This window comes from Drosophila guanche, unplaced genomic scaffold, assembly GCF_900245975.1.
Source record: "Drosophila guanche unplaced genomic scaffold, DGUA_6, whole genome shotgun sequence".
In the NCBI taxonomy this organism is placed as follows: domain Eukaryota; kingdom Metazoa; phylum Arthropoda; class Insecta; order Diptera; family Drosophilidae; genus Drosophila; species Drosophila guanche.
Genome location: NW_022995752.1, coordinates 1,530,454 through 1,550,569, shown reverse-complemented (window position 1 = coordinate 1,550,569; position 20,116 = coordinate 1,530,454). Strand labels below are relative to the sequence as shown.

The 20,116-nt window shown below is 43.7% G+C and overlaps 3 protein-coding genes across 3 annotated transcripts; 2 read left to right on the top strand and 1 right to left on the bottom strand.

Annotated features, from left to right (window-relative positions):
• The first annotated feature begins 8,477 nt into the window (after window positions 1-8,477).
• LOC117587971 lies at window positions 8,478-19,054 on the top strand. Its single transcript, XM_034278980.1, has 6 exons — window positions 8,478-8,531; window positions 10,369-10,889; window positions 10,945-12,247; window positions 12,309-12,672; window positions 14,958-15,138; window positions 15,210-19,054. The coding sequence occupies exons 1-6, from the start codon at window positions 8,478-8,480 to the stop codon at window positions 15,964-15,966; spliced, it is 3,180 nt and encodes a 1,059-aa protein (XP_034134871.1). The 3' UTR covers window positions 15,967-19,054.
• LOC117587734 lies at window positions 12,789-13,948 on the bottom strand. The gene has a single exon (XM_034278652.1). It carries the CDS (start codon window positions 13,872-13,874, stop codon window positions 12,816-12,818), a length of 1,059 nt encoding a protein of 352 aa, XP_034134543.1. The 5' UTR covers window positions 13,875-13,948; the 3' UTR covers window positions 12,789-12,815.
• On the top strand, window positions 13,927-14,846 carry LOC117587733. Its single transcript, XM_034278651.1, has one exon. It carries the CDS (start codon window positions 13,992-13,994, stop codon window positions 14,757-14,759), a length of 768 nt encoding a protein of 255 aa, XP_034134542.1. The 5' UTR covers window positions 13,927-13,991; the 3' UTR covers window positions 14,760-14,846.
• Window positions 19,055-20,116: the final 1,062 nt, after the last annotated feature.

Below are 20,116 nucleotides of genomic sequence, written 5' to 3'. Positions count from 1 at the left end.
ATTATTTATGCCACAATTTCTGGTCCCTAGTCCAAGAGGTGACATCTGTTTAGTTATACGAGCAGCACAGCAACAGCAACAGCTCCTATCGTACAGCCCAGCCCCCAATGCGATTTTACAGAAGAGTTAGCAATTTTAATTGCAACCTAAGCCACTCTCATCCATCGCCCAGAGCCATCGTCTCTCAAAATGCAAAATAGGCCAAGCAGTAGCAGAAACAGCAGCTGACTCGTTTCACACAATATGTCAAGAAGGGGTCTAGTTTGGTCGGGTGATATGTAGAATATGTCGGACAGTGCAGTGTGCGTGTGTTAGTGCAGCAAAATGACTTTCAATAGATGAACTCGGATATGTTGGTTGCTGTTGTTGCTCTTGTCATTAAATTGAATAAGTTGAGAGGGACACTTGCCTATGGAGGGAACATTACTATTACTTACTAATAGTTTACTCACATGTACTACCGCCTCTCTTTGAGGGACCTTAAGAACTGTATACAAATTACCATTTTAGAATTTTATTAATGTTTTTTCAATCTCTTAGATTTTAAACGCTACCTTAATCCTTCACCAATAACTGTTCTTTCAGAGTTGCTTATGACAAAGACGTAGAAAAGATGTCCTCCCGGGGCTATGGTCACATTGTCCACCCATTTCCTTTCTGGCTGCCTTTGTCTTTTATTTTGATATTGCCGTGGATAAAAAGAATTTTCCCAAGAATTTTCTTTTTCCGGCTCTGGCTGACAGTACATTTCTTGTGCTAAATTTTCACTTAACTGTCAGGGATAGATAGGGGGGCCTTTGTGGCTGCCCAGCTGGGCAGCAAATACCGCTTCCAAGTACCAGCCAACCACTCCACCAGCCCCAGCCCCGTCACCTGAGCATTTCGCTTTAATTGCGGTCAGCGTGGTTGCGTCTTTGTCTCCGCTTCCACTGGTGAAATGCCAAATGAAGAAATACAAAAACAATAAAAACAAAACCCAAACCGAAACCGAAACCAGAAAACATAAAAAAAAATGCAAAGGCAGCTTCATAGCAGCGTTGCATACTTTTAGATGCATATGCCATGAATTCCATTGTAGGTATATTTTCCCAGCCTCTCTCTCTCTCTCCTCTTCCATGGCCGTTGTTTTTTCAGCTTTTCCCCGCTTTCGGCTGGCTTGCGTCCATATTGATTCGCAGCGACAGCGCCGTCGACGCTGGCAGCAAATGAAACGCATTTTCTGCATTTGTGGTACTGTGTTCATTTCTGTCTGTCCGTCTATCTGTCCATCTGTCTGTCCGCTTGTCTGTCGCTTCTGCCTTCTGCCCATGAGCCCATGTTCTTGTTGCTTGTTTTACCTCGCTTTAGTTGGTTTTTATATGTTTTATTTGTTTTTTTTTTGCTTATGGTTTTTCTCAGTGTCCTCGGAGGCACAGTGTCCTCTGGAAATGTAATAATACACGAAATTATATTCAAATTGTTTTGCTATCGTTTATTCAGCTCGTTAGATTGAGTCGGCATAATGATAAAATATTGTAGTTTCAGTTTTAAAAAGATATTTATTGAAAATACTTCCAAGAATGCCGCACGAAGACGAAGAAGGTTGAAAACTTTAATTCTTTCAGTTCACTGACTTTTAGACATTTCGCCATTTTGCTGATTCTCGGAATGCTTCTCCTTTTGGCTCTTTAGTAAAAGCTTCTTCGCATTATCTAGTTGCTTTAACGATCTCAGAAAATCTCTACGCAAAGTGCTGCAATTTGCCGTGTTATATGATTTTTGTATTCTAAGAATTTCATCAATCATGATTTTGAATTTAAATGCCATCTGGAAGCAGTGTGTCAGTGTGACACTGTGCCACAGTGCCAGAGGGCCTTCAATTAAAACCGACTTTTCGTATGCATTGATGATTTCTAGTTTTTAATAAATGCATATGGGTGACATCTGATCATGTGTGGTTGTGTTTGTCTGTGTTTTAGTGCTTGTGGGCTGTACTATCTGAATGAATTTAAAGCCTATGCGGTAATCTGACAGCATAAATTCCACAAATAGCTACGTTAATTGGACACATGTCCATAGTTAACATTTTGGAAGGCAGCCCATGTGGCGTATGCTTAATTTCGGTGAATTTCTGGCAGCTCATAATAATGGCGATTCTCCATGAACTGGTAATTAAGTTTTATTTTACGCATAAATCATAGATAACCCCGTACACACGCTAGCCCACACATTACCATACCCATAAATTAACACTCGCACACCGCGCACCGTACACACTGCAATGCTGCTGCAAATATGCTCCGGTTCTGGGATGCTACTGGACAGCTGTCCGCGTTACCGCTTAATTGAACTAAAAGCTGATGTATATCCAGTTTTTTTTGCAGTTTTCTTCTTCGTTTTGTTTTCCATGTTGTATGGGTATGGGCTGTTGATGCCACCGCACATTTATGTGATTTATGGGGGTCGCGGGCAGAGCAACACCAAAGTGAGACTTGCATCCCATATTTGCATTCTTGCGTACATTTATGCCATGCAACTTTATGGCGCAGGCCGCGTCGTCGTGCATCATTCGTTACGAGCATGATTTTTCAAGAATGTCACGCATGGAGCAGCTGATTTACGATAAGTGAGGAGAGTCAATGAATTGGCAGTGTAGCCAGCAGGGGAGTAACACATGAGCTGGAAGTGCATTTTTCCTCTGGCTGCTACCATGTGCGCCCTCCATTATCTATTATTAAAGTGGAGCCCAACCAAATTAATCCATCTTGTAAACATTTTCATTCAATTTAATATTGCATCTTCGACATTAATGTATAAAGTTTAAATCTTATTCTCCAATTTGTTGCTTACGATATTTATGATATTTATCTGAACGGATGCAGCAAAAAATCAGTAGAAGTACAAAGCAGAGCCACGTGCAAGGAATATACGGATATATGGGAGCTCTAATTTCTTCGGGTGCTTTGGCTAAGTAGACCACAGTTTCATGAATTTTCAGCTTTGGCCCGCACTAGTGACACTTGGTGTCCTTTGGGACATAGTCATCCTCTTCCGACCATGGCCATCCATGTGCCAAGTCCAGTGAGAGACCAATCGTTGCCATCAGTAAGCAGAACTCTAACATCTCCAAGGAATTTCAACTACAATATTTAGTGACTGAAAGCGTATGTACTTGCCTCTATTCCGGAACGACTAAATTCAGAGCCCACAAGTCTGAGCATTTTATTGACTGGCCAACCGTCTGGCCGAGCTATTTCCTGGAGTTGAAATGCAATCCGATCGGACACATTCGGCATTGCCATATGTCGAGACTGCGTTCTCTGAGCTTTCTGGTCTGTCCACTGTCTGTGGAACTGCAAGTTCTAGTCTCAAAATGTAGATATGCTTTTCTATTCCGCCAATGAGCAGTGCACTGCGAGTAAGAATACTCCAGAACTGGAGGGTAAATGAAAGCCAATCCGTCAAAATCATCGCCGCGCTTTCAACCGGAAATACATACAGGCACACATACGAACATATTCAACACAGAAATACACACACACAATCGCATTCGTGAAACAAAAGCGAGAACTAAAAGCAAAACATTTAATTAAGCCAACACGTGCGCCTCTGGCCATCCCCTCCCTGGCGTCTCGGGATGATCAGCGAGAGGCCAGGCGAGGGCCCGTCCCGTCTTAACAGGCAGGCCGGTGCGGGTGCCGCATCGCATCTCCTCAACACAGTGGGTCGCGGGAGGGGAAAGCAGGGAAGCTGACAGCATTGTTGTGAGCCATCTCGGGTGCCAAAGGGGCTTTGCTGTCTGGGTTTCAATTCGCTTTCAATTTCTATGTTTTCCCCATCATTCTGCTGCCCTCTTTGTCGGACTTCTGCATGTCGTGGGTGCAGCTAATCCAACAACCCTCCGCCCCCAAGCCAAAGGTGCCAAAGGAAGGGGGCGTCGATTTTCAATTTATCCAAGAATGAATATTGTGTACAACCATTTGCTTATGTACATGAATTAAAAGTATCAAAGCTATACATTATTGTTGGTATCGGAATTTTCATTGATTCTCTTTGAAACTCAATTCATTCTACATTTCATTTAATCTGAGTATTTCTATACTATTGTGATTCTTTGCTTTCATCACTCATATCATAAGAGCGATGATTAGTATTTTATATTTTTCTTTCTCCATGATCACAGACAGCCACTTATGAAAATTCAGCGTATAGTCTTTTAGGGGCAGCAATTTGTGTATGGTTTAAAGCTTTCTTGACTCGTACTTCATTTTTATTTGGAAAACATTTTGTGTAAACAATTAATACTAGCTAGAAAGTTCTGTGGGCTCTTTTTCCGATGTAGAGAAATGCAGCCCAATTCTGGAAATTTTGCAATGCACACCCTAAAATGCTCGTGGAAAATGCTTTAAAAGGAACCGTAAAAACATGTTTTAAAGTAACATTACTACAGCTACTTTAAAGTACGCATCTTACGCGTATGTTTTTATAATTTAACTTAAATAATTATGATTAACATCCGCTCAAAATGGATAATATAAATAAATCTCATTTGACATAAATGAAATGCTTTTATGTGGAACCAATCAACACATGCAAATCTTCACATATGTATGACAAATTTTCGCTTAAAGCTGTATGTAGTAATATATGTACATAAATATTTAAATGGATTGTCGTTTAATGCTGGGATTTGTGTAAGCTTGGTAAATAGATGTATGAAACTATTGGCTAAAAAGAATGCTGGAACCTTTAGCCGGGCAACTCGTAAATTTCGCGTCGGTTATATTAATTTCTTTCGAAGGCTTTTCTGGGAAATCCTTGAAAAAATGTAGATGGCAGCTCAGGGTAAAAAAAGAAGTGATGTTAAATGAACGCCAAGGCAAAATTTATTATCAATGTTTGCGCAGTTAAGCAAAAAATAAAATGGCACAACGACGGAGCTGCCAACAAGCGACGTTTTTCTCTGCAAATTAATGGCTTTAAGGTTTAAGGGTGGACCGAAAAATAGAGCCAGAACAGGGACATACATACATATGTATGTATGTATGTATGTATGTAAAACGGACCCCACATTTGACTTGGCTATCGAATGTCATTTCTGAGGCCCTGCCCAGAAAATGTTATCTGAATGTTTTGACAACTTCCTTGACGCTTATTGCCTTGCACCTGAATGTCGTCGTCGGAAATACGTATACCTATACATATTTCCCTTTTTCGCTGCCCCCTTGTCGCACAGTCGAAGTGGCATCCACAGTTTTTCCCCTCTTAGAGCAGTTTATCAAGGCTCTCTTTGTGCTCCTGCTCTGGCTGTTGCTCGGGCAATATTTGTGTTGGCCAGAGTTTGTCCGTTTGTATATTTCTATTTTTTTTATATATTTTAGTTTGATTTATGGCAGTCGTGCTCTATTTTTTCGGTCTCTGTCCAAACTATTTGCGCCATAAACAAATATTAAGTGAAATGCCAGAGATTCGAATGCGGGAAGGCTCGTAAATTTCACCGCTCCACGAACAAAACTTGAACAAAATCTTGGCATTCCCCATTATAAGTAAATTTACTTACGATTTGCTGACTCTGCTCAGAAGTTTTTTGTGTGGAAAAATTGTTTTATATTTAATATTCGCTTGAGAACGAATGTGCAAGGTCTTTGCCGACACACCTACGCGTAGGTAGCTACGATCTTTGTTTAAGTTTGTGTTAGTTTAGGCTCAATAAACATTCTGTCATCCCTTTAACAATTTATTTATACTACTTCTTGTCGTTACAAAGTTCAAGTGAAACTGTCTATTATACGAGTATACAAACCACATCTAGCTTTGTGGTAAACCCATACTGTCTCATCAGAGCAAGACAGCTTTTGCTCCATATTTATGGAATTATATTTGCAGTGTGCACTATCCCAAACATCCGACCTGCGAACATCCGCCTGCCAATAACCATTCATGATGCAGGACTGCAGCACGGCAGCACAGCAGTCCTTGCTGCTGTTGCTCATTAAAAACACACACACACACACATACAGAGACCACCAGGTGGTGGCCATTCATTAAATGTTCGCTTTACTATAATTTCATGTGGGCAAATATTTTTGCTGTGGCATAAGCGAGCAATACACCAGAGTGGCAGACAGTGGGAGCTAGTGGCAGGAGGCAGTCACAGCCAGCAAACATGGCCGACACTCTTCCCCACTCGCACTCACACTGTCAATGGGCTGGTTGTTTCTGTGTAGCCTGCAGCGCACCACTTCCTGTTTACATAAGCAAACACGTCAATGTGTCTGATGCCACAGCCAACCCACAGCCAACATCCCTCCCTGCGCCCGAATGGGTACCACTAACTTAAAAAAAAAAAAAAAACTGTACATTAGCTGAACAAGGATTTTGTTTTCAATACAAAGGCACAAGCTGCGCTTGTTCTAAATATATATAAACCTATAGATGTGTGCATCAGCGGACTCTTGGAATTGCGTGTGTGTGTGTGTGGAGGACACTCTAGAGAAAGTTTAGTGCCCCGATAAGCATACTGAAAATGTTATACGAAAGCCATGGCATGATTTACAATTGGGAACTTGGGGTTTTTTTAAGTGATATAAACATATATTTAGGTAATGGCACATCCACTGTTGCAACATAACCACATGGCTTATAGGTTCGGCATGCCACTTGCAGGCCTGCCCTGGCCCTGGTGACGCATTAATTATCCTTTGAGACCACATCGTGGCAACGCGGCAAACGCGTGAATTAATGGCCAACGACTTTTGTATCGAGTGGTAAATGAATTATGACCAAAACACTGGCCACTGCCGCCACTTTGTCCCTCCGCTGCTGTTGTCTCTCCCCAGTCATCGCTGCGAAAGTTATGTAATAATACAATTAAGTATTTTCTCATGCTGAACGCTGAACGCTGCTTTTGATTAACAGAAATTCCGAGTCAGCCAAGTGTAAGTCTGCAGTGGAGAGGGGGCTGATGAGGCTGGTGTTGCCGCCTTTTGCTGGTAGTCATGGCAGAGGTGGGAGGTTCGCTTAAAGTTTTTCCCTCTAGCAGCCCAAAGAGAGTGCCACAGCGAGAGGAGAATGCAATTTAATTAAAACGAACAAAATTTCTTTTCATTTCCTTGGGGTGGAGGCAGATAGCAGTCTAGTGGGGTGTGCCCTGGGGCAAAATCATGCAACTTTATTCTCCATCTTCCAAGGCGCTCCGCTCTATGAGCTCCACAAGAAATTTGTCAGAATGAGCCAACAAATGCGAATTTCAGTCAAATAATTACCGAGTTCATTTCAGAATATTTGTTAAGTATTTGAACAAAGAAAATCTCTTTCAAATAAGTCGTTTACTCGCCCAGAAGAGAGGGCATTCCTTGAAGGAGTACGTTTGCAACTTTAAAGAAAGTACCAGGCCAGCCACATCCGGGCGGAGGAGGGTGAGGGTGGAAGCGGAAGCGGAAGAGCAAAGACAATGCCTGAGAGGCAGGCATAGACACGCTTTTGTAATTAAATTAGCATTAATGTTGTCGCTGGGATTACGGCTACGAAACATTTCGTCACACTCGTCCTTCGGCTTCATTAAATATCGCTCATACGACGTGCTGTCCCTGTCTCGGCCACTTGAATGAACTTATGACGCATTTTATGCACACAATTGCTCGACTATTGAGCCATTCCCTTGCCATTCTATGCCCAGGATTCAGCACAGCGCGATTTCTGCTCAGAGCCATTAAATTTCAATTTTCATTTCAATTGCAACGTTGTAGCCGTACATAACGTAACTCATTGCGGGTTTTATGACCTGCAACGGCGTGGCAACGTGCTTCTAATTGCCACTGCGAACAAACTATTGTCAAATTTTTGGCCAGAGGGCCATAAATAAACACCCAGGGTTGCAGACTTTAACAGAATGTTAAACCAACAACTTTTCACCCACTTTCAGTCTGCATCTATCTATCGCTCTTCCTCTCTCGCTTTCGCTGTGTGAATGTACATATATGTATATATATGTATATATTTGCCGTCTCTTTCTCTGGCTGGCGTCAAACAGAAGAAAGTAAAAATGATTGAAGCAAAAAGTTTGCACACAAGTTAAACGAAGTTTTTAAACACAAAGTGAGTACCAAAAAAAGAGGGAACAGAACACCAAGCAAAGAAAAAGAAAACACAAAGTTGAATCAAGTTTGCAGGCAACAAAAAAAAGTGCGAAAACAATCACAGTGTCAATTAAACGAATCTTGAATGCCCTCAAATGGAAAATCTTTTACAATAATAAATACAAACATTTCCATTGTGCGAGTATATCAGCCTGGAAAGTTGTCTAATTCTGTCAGGCTCTTAGCAGGAAGATAAATGGCAAAGAGCTCTGGGGGGCATTTGCATATTTAACAAACTAGTGCGAAATCGATACATTTCCACTGTCACTGGAGTGGAGGTGGAATGGTGGTGGACATGAACATGGAGGTGGACGTGGACGTGGACCCAATGGAATCAAGTGTACTCGTTACATGGTGGCAATGTCGGAAGTTCGGGTTAGGCCCAAGCACAGACTTGTGGCCGGAAGTGTGCACGTAAGCGTCAGTGTGTCTGTATGAGTGTTGGTTGTGTTCCTCTGTGTGTGTGTTTGTGTGTGTGTGTGCACCCACAAGGAGGCTGCTGCTGGTGTAAGTGCTTTTTCAAGCAAATTGCCAATGTAAATGTTGCAACAACCAGTCGCTGCAACAACTAAATGCGACCCTCAGAGCAGCTGTGTAAACAACGGCAATAACAGCAGCAACAAGAGCAGACAGAGTATTTGCTGATGACGTCAAAAGGCGCCCACCCACAGACACAGACACAGATACCACCCGAATGCATTTAGCTGCCCCATTTACCACGCCGCACACTCACTCTCCCATTCTCCCACTCCCAATCCGACCCACGCCCTGTACTCTCATGCAGACAACTCAACTGGCGGCAACTCAATTCACAAACGAGGAAGCAACGCAACCAAAATGGCCGCAAAGGGCCTTCCTGGCCGCCATTTTGCGTTTCGCTGAGGCACGCGCGATTTGATTTGATTTCATTGCTCTTCAGACTCTGGCAAAGGCCATTAGGCGCAGCTCACGAACCAAGCAACAGTTGCAATTTAGGCTACACTTGGCCATGGCATACATTACATACAGATTTCCCGTCTACTTACTATTGCAATCCCCTAATCTATTTTAGAAAGTTGCTCGACGATTATCAGTAGATATTTTCTGTGGAGAACTTTCAATGAACAGGCTCTGTGAAAACCAAATATTTGTGTAAAAAGTGTGCATAAGCACATCAACTCACATTAATGATTTGAATTAGATCACTTTTTGGCAATTAGTAAGTTTTTGTGGATTTTAATATTGCATTTGTGATATTCTGTTTTTTGCAAATGTAACTCAAATCATAATAATAATAATTATTATTCAAAGTGCCTTTAGGAGTGCCAAAGAAATTGATTGAGATTTAAACAGTCAGCTGAAGAGATACAATCGGAAACAGTAATTTAAATGAACCGTAGATTATTCTCCAAATTATGTCTAGAGGAAACAAGAATGCTTAGCAAGATCTAGGACAGACTGAGAATGGAATAGATGTTTAAGCCTCGATGTAAAGAGACTTTTCTTAGTTGGGTATAGCTTCTTTTTAAACCGGGTACTCCAAGAGTAAGTAGGGTAAGGAAACGTTTCCGCGTTTATAAGTATATATATTCTTTATCAGCATATACATGTACATTATATGAATAGAATAAATGTAAAATTACTTAAAATCACTAAGGTTACATACATGCATACATACATATAAATGTACATACATGTTTACTGACTGAGTATCGGGTATAAAAGTTGTTCCGCGTGCGAAGCGTCTCACAACTTTGTTGCTCGTTTTTTTGTGCTTTCTAGTAACCAAACTACTTTCATTTCAACTACAACTTTGCTGGTTTCGCACTGTCTATCTCGGCTCCTTTCAATTCTCTTTCAGAGCTGAGGGCGTCTTTGCCACTGTAAATTAGTGTCACAGCAAAGCAAAGTGCTTTCTAAGTCAAGGGATTTTTTCATTTCGCGCCATCTTGGGCCACATGGCGTATGTGGATGCGTATGCATACGCTTGATGCCTGCCTAATTAGTGTCTTATGAAGTCAGACGTGAAAGGTTGTATACTCAACTCAATGCTTATCGTTATCCTTTGCTTACCGTCTACTTACAGTCACAGTCACAGCCACCGAGACCACTTGCAACGTGCAACAGCCACAGGAGCAGAAGCAGAAGCAGAAACAGAAGAAGGAGCATAAGCAGGAGCAGGAGCAGGAGAAAAAACAAGCCGAAGAGAGTATTAACTGGCAGGAGTGAGTTTGAGTGTGTGTGCTGCGGTGGACGTGCGGCGAAGTTGTAGAGGAACGCCTTCACATTGGATTACGCGCAGTTTTACCTTAGACCGGTGCCAATTAGTGGCCAACAGCAGCAACAAGCGCAGCAGCAACACCAGCAGATAGTGCAGCAGCAATTGCTAGCCCAGCAGCAGCATCAACTGCAAATCCAGCAGCTGCAGCAACAACTGCTGCTGCAACAGATCGAACGGGAGTTGCAGCAGCACCAGCAGCTTCTATACAGCCAGCGACAACAGGCCCAGAGTAGCTATTCGCCCGTGCGGCAGCGTTGGCTCTCCGGCAGCCACTACGACTACGCCGCACCGCAGCAATCTTTGCCGCAATTGCAACAGACCCTACAGCAGCAGCAGCAGCAGCAACATCATCTGCTCCAGCAGCACCAGCTACAACAGCAGCAACAGCAACAACAACAGCAACAGCAGCAGTACAGCTACTATTTCAGTCGGGGAAGCACCAGCACCAGCTCCGGCCTGGGTCTGGGACTGGGCCTGGGCTTCGGTCTGGGCAGCGGCAACCTAGCCAGCTGGTATGTAACCAGATCGATATGCCCGTAAATTTTTCTTATTTGACTCTATTTTTAGGTACCATCTGCCCTCTACGTCGGCGCACATTTACATTGGGACAACCAGCAGCGGCGGCGCAGGTACAACCCCGTATCCATATCCGTATCGGGGATTGGGAGCCTATACCGGCGGCGGCTATCCGGCAGCGGCACTGATCAACTTTGATGCCTCGCCCACTCCACTGCTAGCATCAGCTGGAACATCGCCGGGCTATCTGCCGCCACTCCCTGTGCCGGCAGCCCTACCACCGCCGCCACCGGCGCCGAGCGTAGCCACCGACTACTACTTCAGCAGCCGAAGCACTCGCACGCTTCCACCTCAAGCCACAGCGGCAACGGCCCTAGGCGCCACCACAGGAGCCAGCTTAGGAGCCAGCATAGGAGCCAGCATAGGAGCAGCAGCAGCAGCAGGAGCAGCAACAGCATCATCGACAGCCAGACTATCGCCGTTCCAGGAGTACACGGCTAGTGCGGCGGAGGAGCTGCAAGCTGGCTATCGCTACAAAGCCACGCCCCGAAGGCGCTACGACGCCTACGACAACTACGGCTATCTGCCGGGCTTTGCCAGCACAACCGAAGACGAGGAGGATCTGCTCGAGGAGTGCCTGCCCGCGGCCCTACTCTCCACGGACTGTGACAGTCTCGAGGAAGTGCGCTTTCTACAGCACCAGGCGGAGGAGGACGACGACGAGGAAGACGAGGAGGTTGCCACACAGTTGGCGCACATTCTTGACCTGCCCGATTTTTTGCATCCTTACGGCGGCGGCGGCGCAGGCGGCAGCAGCAGAGCCAGCATACACAGCCACAAGACGCCGCCGCAACACGAATACCAGACGGAGCACGGCTCAGCCGCAGCCGGAGGAGGAGGAGGAGTTTCTACCACAGGCGGAGGAGGAGGCACTGGCGGCACGGAAGGCGGTACAGGCATCAGTGGTGGTGGCGTCGGTCAGTCGCAACGCGAAACGGTTGAGCAACGCTATCACCAATACCAATACCAGCAACAACAGCATCAGCAGCAACAGCACCAACAGCAACATCAATTCCATCACCACCATCACCATCAGCAGCAGCAGCAGCAACAACAACAGCAGCAGCAGCAGCAGTTCCAGCAGACACCGCAGCAATCGCAGGGCCAGCAGCAGCAGGCGTACCACTCGTATCAGTATCCATCGCAGGACAGCTGCGAGGGCTTCAACCACTTTGCCAACGACGCCACCAGCTGCCTCGGCAACCAGAGAATGATGGTTAGCAAATTGTGGAACAGTTGCTTCCCGGAGTTCACGCCGGACCATGTCCATCGGCACAACTTTTATCTGTGCCAGGTGAGTGTCGCACCACATCGAAATTATGCCACAACTAAAGCTTTGTGTCTCTCCCTTGTAGTGGCAGCGAAATACGCAAGTGCGGATTGTGTACCTGTTCTATCGCTGGATAACAGCCATCACGTGCTTGGCAGCACTGGTCTGCTCCCTGCTGGACATTGGGCGCACCGAGGAGCACTTTGAGCATCACTATGCCAAGTGGTGGATCTATCTGACTCACTGGGGCCTACTGTTCTGCACGGTGCAGGCCTGGCTGGCCGCCTGGATCGTAACCCAGGGCATGATGGTGGAGCGCGAGGACTTTGAGATCGTGCGCCAAGCCAAAAAGAGTCGTCTGCATCATCTCTACTGGGTGCTCTACACCTGTGCCACTGTTTATGCCTTCATTGTCACCATGTGCTATTGGCTACTCGTACACAACTCAGGTGAGTAAGTTGACCGTGCGGTGGTGGGCAAGGAAGAAAGGGGAGAAAGTACATTGGAATGGACATATTTTTAGAATATTTAAACTATCAATTGTTATTTATATTTATATTTATAATAAATTAGAATTAGAAATACAGCAGTCTTAGGGCATCATCGGTCGCTTTGGACAGAACCATTTGTTGCGGCATTCGTCGCCATCCAAATAGTAGATGGACATGTGGCTCATGAAGGCAATACATCCGACTGTCATGGCAAAATTAATGTACACCTTGGCGGCTGCATCCAGGTACTGGTGTGTTGTAAAGCCGGATCGCTTTTTTACGTGCACTTTTTGAGAGTTGTACATGGCCCAAGGTCCGAAGATGATCAAGCACAAGTTCAGGGGCACATAGTGGTGCATGGCAAGAGCCGCGGCGATCGTAATGATGGAGGCAATCAGCACCGTGATGCTCACAAATATTAGAATCCAGAGGTCGGCGGTTAGCATTCTCGGCACCCAGAGACCCAGGAGGGAGTAGATAAACAGCACAGCAATGGCGGCCACAAGGTAGGGCCATGTGAGCGTTAGCTCGCTGGCGCTGAGGCACATGACCGCCAGGGTGAGGCTTTCGAAGATGCAGACAAAGATAATCCAGTTAAGGGGGAACGTGAACTGCAGCCGCCGGAAGCCAAAAAAGCCCAGGGTCAGGTTGAGCCACGCCAGAAACAGGAGCAGCAAATTCATGTTCCGTTCGATAGGGTGTAGCTTGGGCTTCCAGGCGTACGTGGCGAACATCCATTGTAACGAGGCCAGACCCACTTGGGCGATGATGAGCATATACACGTAGCAGCGAAAGGTCAGGCGAGAGGGTCCCCTGGCACCTGTTAGTATTGTTTTGGGTTGATCTGGACCCTTGTCGACGTACACAGTCTCCGTTGGAATCTCGTAAAGGGTGTCCCTGTAGGGATTAACACTTCGTTCTCTAATTTCTTCCGGGTAGTTAATCTCGTCATATGCTTGCTGCTCTTCCGGGCTGCGGAAGGGCTCGTTGTTGTATGGATCGTCATCATACAGGCTGTCGTCGTGCGGGCTGGGACTATGTGGTTCATACACTGAATCATCGTCGTACTCGTCCGGTCTTGAGGTTAAATCCGTTTGCTGCGCTGTGGACACCCGTTGGGGAAACGAGCTGGAGACGGATTTATTTTTGTTACTTGACATACTGCCTGTCAGTGTCAGTACCCGTACCCCCCAGGTACCCCAAGCAACACACTGACAGTTGACAGAGCCGAACGACAGACCCGAAAAAGCAAACAAACACCAAAAAGGATCACATCGATGAGTGATCCACAAAATGGCGAAAGGGGGGGCGGCGTCCACTCTAAACTTCGGCTGTATCTGTGGATCTATGGAACGGCCCTAGTGTTTATATTCATCAGCATCCTGTTGATCATCTCCTTTGGCTTTATCAACAGCGAGCCCGGAGAGCGCTGCTGTCCGGCAGCCTACTCCTGCTTCAGCCTTGGCCTAATATGCCTGTTTGTCTATGTGAATGTGATGTTTCTGCGTCGCAAGTTTCCGGTCAACTGGATACTGAGCTGCTGCATGGCTGTTCTTTTCGGCTTGGGCACTGCCTCAATGCTGCCCGAGCAAACGGCCGGCCATGTGGTGCTGCTGGCCCTGGAAGTAATCGTGATGATGGGCCTGCTGCTGCTGCTCGGCTACTGGCTGCCAGCAAAGTGTCACCCCCTGATCTACATTGCCCTCACTTCGTTCTGTTTAGCGATCGTTATGTATGTGCTGTGCAAGATCATCTCGGATCACAGCCCAGAGTATACCGAAACAGCGGATGTGTGGATATCTCACTGTGTTCTGTGGACAGTCGCCTGCCCGATGCTCCTCTTCCAGTCGCATGTGATCAACGGATATTGGAGCAGCGAGTCCCCCTATCTGGATATACCTCTCTGCGCGGTCCTTCTACTCATCGACTTCCTCGCCTGTTATGCGTTCCTGGATGCTGTCGAGGAAGTCGACTATGCCTTTGAAAATTTGTTTAGCTCGCGGACCATACAACTCTTGGTTCGTGTGGGACGTAGTGAAATGTGAGCCCCTCACTCACCTTTTCAATCCGGAAAGTAATTCCAAGACTAAATAAAGATGCACATTCGTACACTCTCTGTTTGAACATGCCAAAGTGTACTCGATTAAGGATTATAAATGGATTTAAGAGTATTGTCATTAAGAATCACCACTCCAAGAATCATTGTCTAATTTCAATTCCTAATATTTGCATTTCACTTTCAGAAATTCACAAAATTGATACGTTGAATATTATGGTGCATGTGCTGAACTCGATTATAATGCTCATCGATCTGGCCATTGTGGGGCATCCGATTAAAATGAGCCACGCCTACTTCACCACGGGCATCGGACTGGCATATGCCATCTTCACGGGCATCTACTTCTTGGCCGGCGGCACAGACAGGTGAGTGGTCGGCACTATTGGCACATCGGCATTGCGACTGTTATTTATTGACTTGTGATGCATTCGCTTAGGAAAAATCAAACTGCCATCTATCCCATGATGGACTGGACCAAGCCGGGCAAGGCCATTATTGTTACGGCCTGTGCCATAATCTTCACCTTCTTTGTCCACTTCTGCTGCTACCTACTGTACCGAGGCCGGGTCTGGCTGTTCACCAAGCTCTGCATTCGGGGCCGGCACAATCGGGACGGTGAGATGGGCGAGGGTCTAAACGATGACTCAGGCTCTCGCATGGGCGGAGGGGGCATGGGTGGCAATGTGGGCGGCACTGGAGGCGGGGTCAGTGGTTCGGTGGCTGCCGCTACTTCTGTGTGTGTTGGCTCCGGAGGCAGCAGCCAGGATTATGCCCACCAGCAGCAATATCCCATTGCGCACACGGAGCAGCCGCGGGCCGGCATTCAACAGCAGCATCAGCAGCAGCAGCCGCCAGCCAACTACCAGGCTCCGCCACAGTATTCCGGCTACCTGCAGCAGCCCGTGGTCGCTGGCGTCAATGTGGGGGTGATCAGTGCGGAGGGAGTCTACCAGCCGATTGGAACAGACACCGGTCGCACCAGTGGTGGTGGTGGTGGTGGTGGTGGTGGTGGTGGTGGTGGTGGTGGTGGTGGTGGAGGTGGAGGTGGTGCCGTGAGCGATGTCTCCGGGAAACACAAGTCGGCCTCTGGGTCGGGCTCGGGCTCGGCATTGACGCGCACCGTAGCCCACTTGGATGCGTCGCAGCGGGAGCAGTTCCTCAACCCCAACAAGATCGTCGAGTATAAGATGTAAAGGCGATGCACCCGGCACCGGTATACGTTCCACTTGTCCATCAAGTTTTTGGAGAAGCACTGTGCCCAGTGCGAGGCGACACGCAATGCCATCAGCGAGGAGCAGCGCCACCTCGCCGATGGCACCGGGCACAGTGGTTAGCTTTAGAGTTGCTTTGAATAACCAATTCCCAATTACCAATTCCCAACTATGTATCTGCCAGATCAGATCGGATCGGATCGAAACAGTATTGCGCTTGGTATTGTACGGCATTGTAGTTTGTAAAAGTAGTTTCGTAATTTTGTAAAAGCTTTGCCAGTTTTTTAAATGTGTGTAGACTTGCAGGAGAAGCAGTGGTGTAGGAGCAGCGCTTGTCGACCGTAACATGGAATAAATTTAGAATATTAGGGACATTCCTTTAGTGTTGCATGCACATGCCAAGGGGCAGCGATATCCCCCTCGAGCTGGGGGGGCTATCTATCCGTATTGTAGTTGCTCCTGGATGCTGCATGCAATTTCCAAACAAATTTAAACACTTTTAATGGACTAAGTTGAACATGGATATGTTACAACTCACAATAGCACCTTAAGTTAAAGCTCAGTTATATATTTATACCTTAAAATGCATCAATTGTGTTCAAGATTGTCGTTCCACAAAAATAGTTGCAATACGTTTGGCCCATACTCCCTATGAATAACAGCCAGAACAACCAAACAACAGCAAACATGTCAAACACATACTGCCTATAATTATGTTGCTTAAGTATTTTTTCTTACATAGTTTATTACCCATTTATCCGCCTAAATTTTATATATCGGTGCAGGTGTAGAGCAGGCACATGCACATGCTCATGCACGCGGCCCCAAGACGCACAGAGTCTGACAACAAAAAATACAATACATACATAAATATAGCTTACAAGAATTAGAATCTGACATTCTATCTGCTCTTGGGGTGTGCAGTGTGCACTGTGCATGGACTTGGCAAATTTAATTGGCAGTTTTAGTGGCGCAAATTGCACTAGATATTGGAGATATTTGTATTTAGAGGAAGAGTAAAGTTTAACTTTAAGATATGCATTATGTATGTATGCTTGGCATTGAGTTGCTTAGTGTTTAGTAAATTGATTACATAAAAATACATAATTTCAATGGATATTTTCCAAGCAAGCACTACGCTGCAACAAATAACTCTACAATATAAAGCACGACCGAAGAATATTATTAACAAAGTACATAAATGTATCTAAATGAAGTATTTTAGCATATAATGTTGAAAGTAATTAACTAAGATCTATACTTTTTGCTCAGAACAAACAACCAAACAAATTAACGAAATTCCTGTACCTAACGAGGGGCTCAAAATGTTTTCCGTATTCCGTTTTCCGTTTTGTTGGTTTCTTTTTCTTGTGACTCAAGCATACGGACAGCACTGCTACAGCATTATCCTTAGTATCCTAAGACAGAAATTGCAAGCACTTAGCAAGTGATTCGAGTTACAACCGAATGGAAATGAAAATGGAAATCTAAATCGAAATGGTAGTACCCATACTCGTATGTACATATGTGTATGTATATTTATGTGTATGTAAATAGTTGTTTTTCATATATGTTGAGCGAATTCTATCTATATTCAAATGCATACATAGGCAAACACCAATGCAATGACGGGTGGGAAGCAATGTTGAACCATGAAATCAAATCTCGTATAAAAGTGTAGTAAACTTAAACCGAAATGCAACAACAATGAAACGAAAACCAAAAGCAAAACAAAAACCAAAACCAAAACCAAAACCAAAATCAAATGCAATGAATAAAACTCGTCAAGAGGAATGTGTTAACAAGCAAAAGCAAAACCAAATACAAATGCAAATACAAAGCATATTTAACTAATATACAGAAGTCGAAGTGCAACCCCTAGCTATGTATGTATACATACTCGTACATACATACATACACACTTAAAATTATAAATAAAAAACACACACACACACACACACAAAATAATATAAAAATGTAAAGCCTAGTGAAGTAATACAATTAATTTTTGATAGATTTACATAAACAGAACGCTCATATTCTAGAGACCTCCCATACAGAAGACACACACACAGATCAGATCTCCAGGAAGTTTTTCTTATTTGATGTTCAGCATTAGGTTGATGTTATTTTTCCCCCAGTTTTTTTTTTAGAGAAATTTAACCAGTTTTGGTTGAGGTTTTTAGCAGAACTGGAAATGTGCTTCGTATTTGTGTCGTTAAATTGTTCCCTCGTTTCTCCCAATTTGTTTTCCAACATTTAGCGTAAATGTATAAATGTATGTTTATATAGACTGAATATTATTAAAAAAAAAAAGAACAAAATCTGACAACAACAAAATAACTAAATAATATAAATATATAAAGAAGAGAATATAAAGCCAGAGTTTATATTAACCGCAACTTAAAACAGTAAGGCACATATCAATAATTAAACAAGATCATTATTAAATGAAAACAAATGAATTAAACAGTTAATACAATTAAACTAAATTAAACGAAAAGCAAACGTTTCAAAGTAAAACAAATCAAAGTTGACCTCATCAAGAATCACCAAACACCAAAGTAAAGAAATATGTATGTATAAATGTTAAACAAGAATACAATACGTGTATATGCATATGTATGTATGTATATTACATATAGTGCATGCATATGTATATTCTGAATATATTTAGCAAAGAGAGACAAATTAAAATATTATATTTTGTAGATTTTTAGTAAACTAGAAGTGAGTGAACATGGACAGCATATATCTACAATATATACTAACTGTATACATACATACATACAGTACATACTCGTACATCCCTGCATACTACATAGAATACATAGTATAGACATGTACGTAGCTCTCTGTACCCGAGTTGTTTGGGGAAACAAACGAGAATATGGAAAAGCTTTAAGAAACCCAAATGGTTGGACGAAACTTTTATATCTACGCTCGAATAAAAGTTGAATGAATTGCTCAAATGGAGTAAGTATGTACCTCCCATGTCATACTGCTGAACAGGAGGCGGGCATCAGTAGCCGTAGATGTGAGGAGATGTCAGGCATTGATGCGAGTATACGTATACAAACAAATCATTAATTCAAAATGTTATTAACAAGAGCACACCAAAATGAAAATTGTAATAAGCTGCATGTGTTGATTGCGAGGGAGCATAAATTAAATTTCAATATAATAGTGAAATGTACGATTAAGTAACTAAAACTAAAGTAAAACCTAATGCAAAAAAAACTACAAACCTACAACAAGCAAGCAAATTGTTTACTTCAAAAGTACGAGTATTTCTGCGCATTTAAGCAAAATCGTAAAAACAAATGGTTCAACACTTCCAATTAAATGAGTCGAAATTTTGTTAGCCAATTAAATACGAAAACACATTCAAATTATACACGAAACAAGATTTCAATAAACAACAACAAGCTAACAAAAAAAAAACAAAAACAAAAACAAAATTCGAAAGAAAACCCAATACAATTGTTAGAAAACGCATGCAAATGTTAGCGCTGATGTTGCGTGGGGAAAGAAGTGGGCATTTTAAGGGTAAAATATGTATTACCAACAAAACGAAGCAGAAAAGTATAACTCGAAATTCATTAGAGAACGTATGTGAAGTATATGCATGTATATGTATATGTATATGTATATATGCATCATATATAATATTATTAACTATTATTATGTATTTGAAAACAAAGAAATGTGAATTAGTATTAAACCAACAAAAATGGCAAACAAATGGTGGTAAATAAAGAATGTAAAAGACAAAATAAAAAGAAAACCTTCACGAGAACTGTGGTACGTCCAGATCGCACGTGAAACAGCGGAGTTAAGTCTATTTCTAGATGTTCAATCACTTTCAATCAGCTCCATTTTAACTGTTTAAGTTACTCAAACAAGTTCAACAAAAAAATATTTAAATACTGGGTTTTTTTCATTACGCTATAACTCGGCAACAAGGACCCCTATCTGGGCGTGGCATGTCTTTTCGAAACCAGTAAGTTCTTTTTCATCTTTTTCTGAATCCTGGCGATCCTGACAAAATAGGTCCCTTCAGAATCTGCTCCTATTTGGCGGATTTATAAACCATTAAAAAATACTGGTTTTTGCCTTTTGCTTATATCTT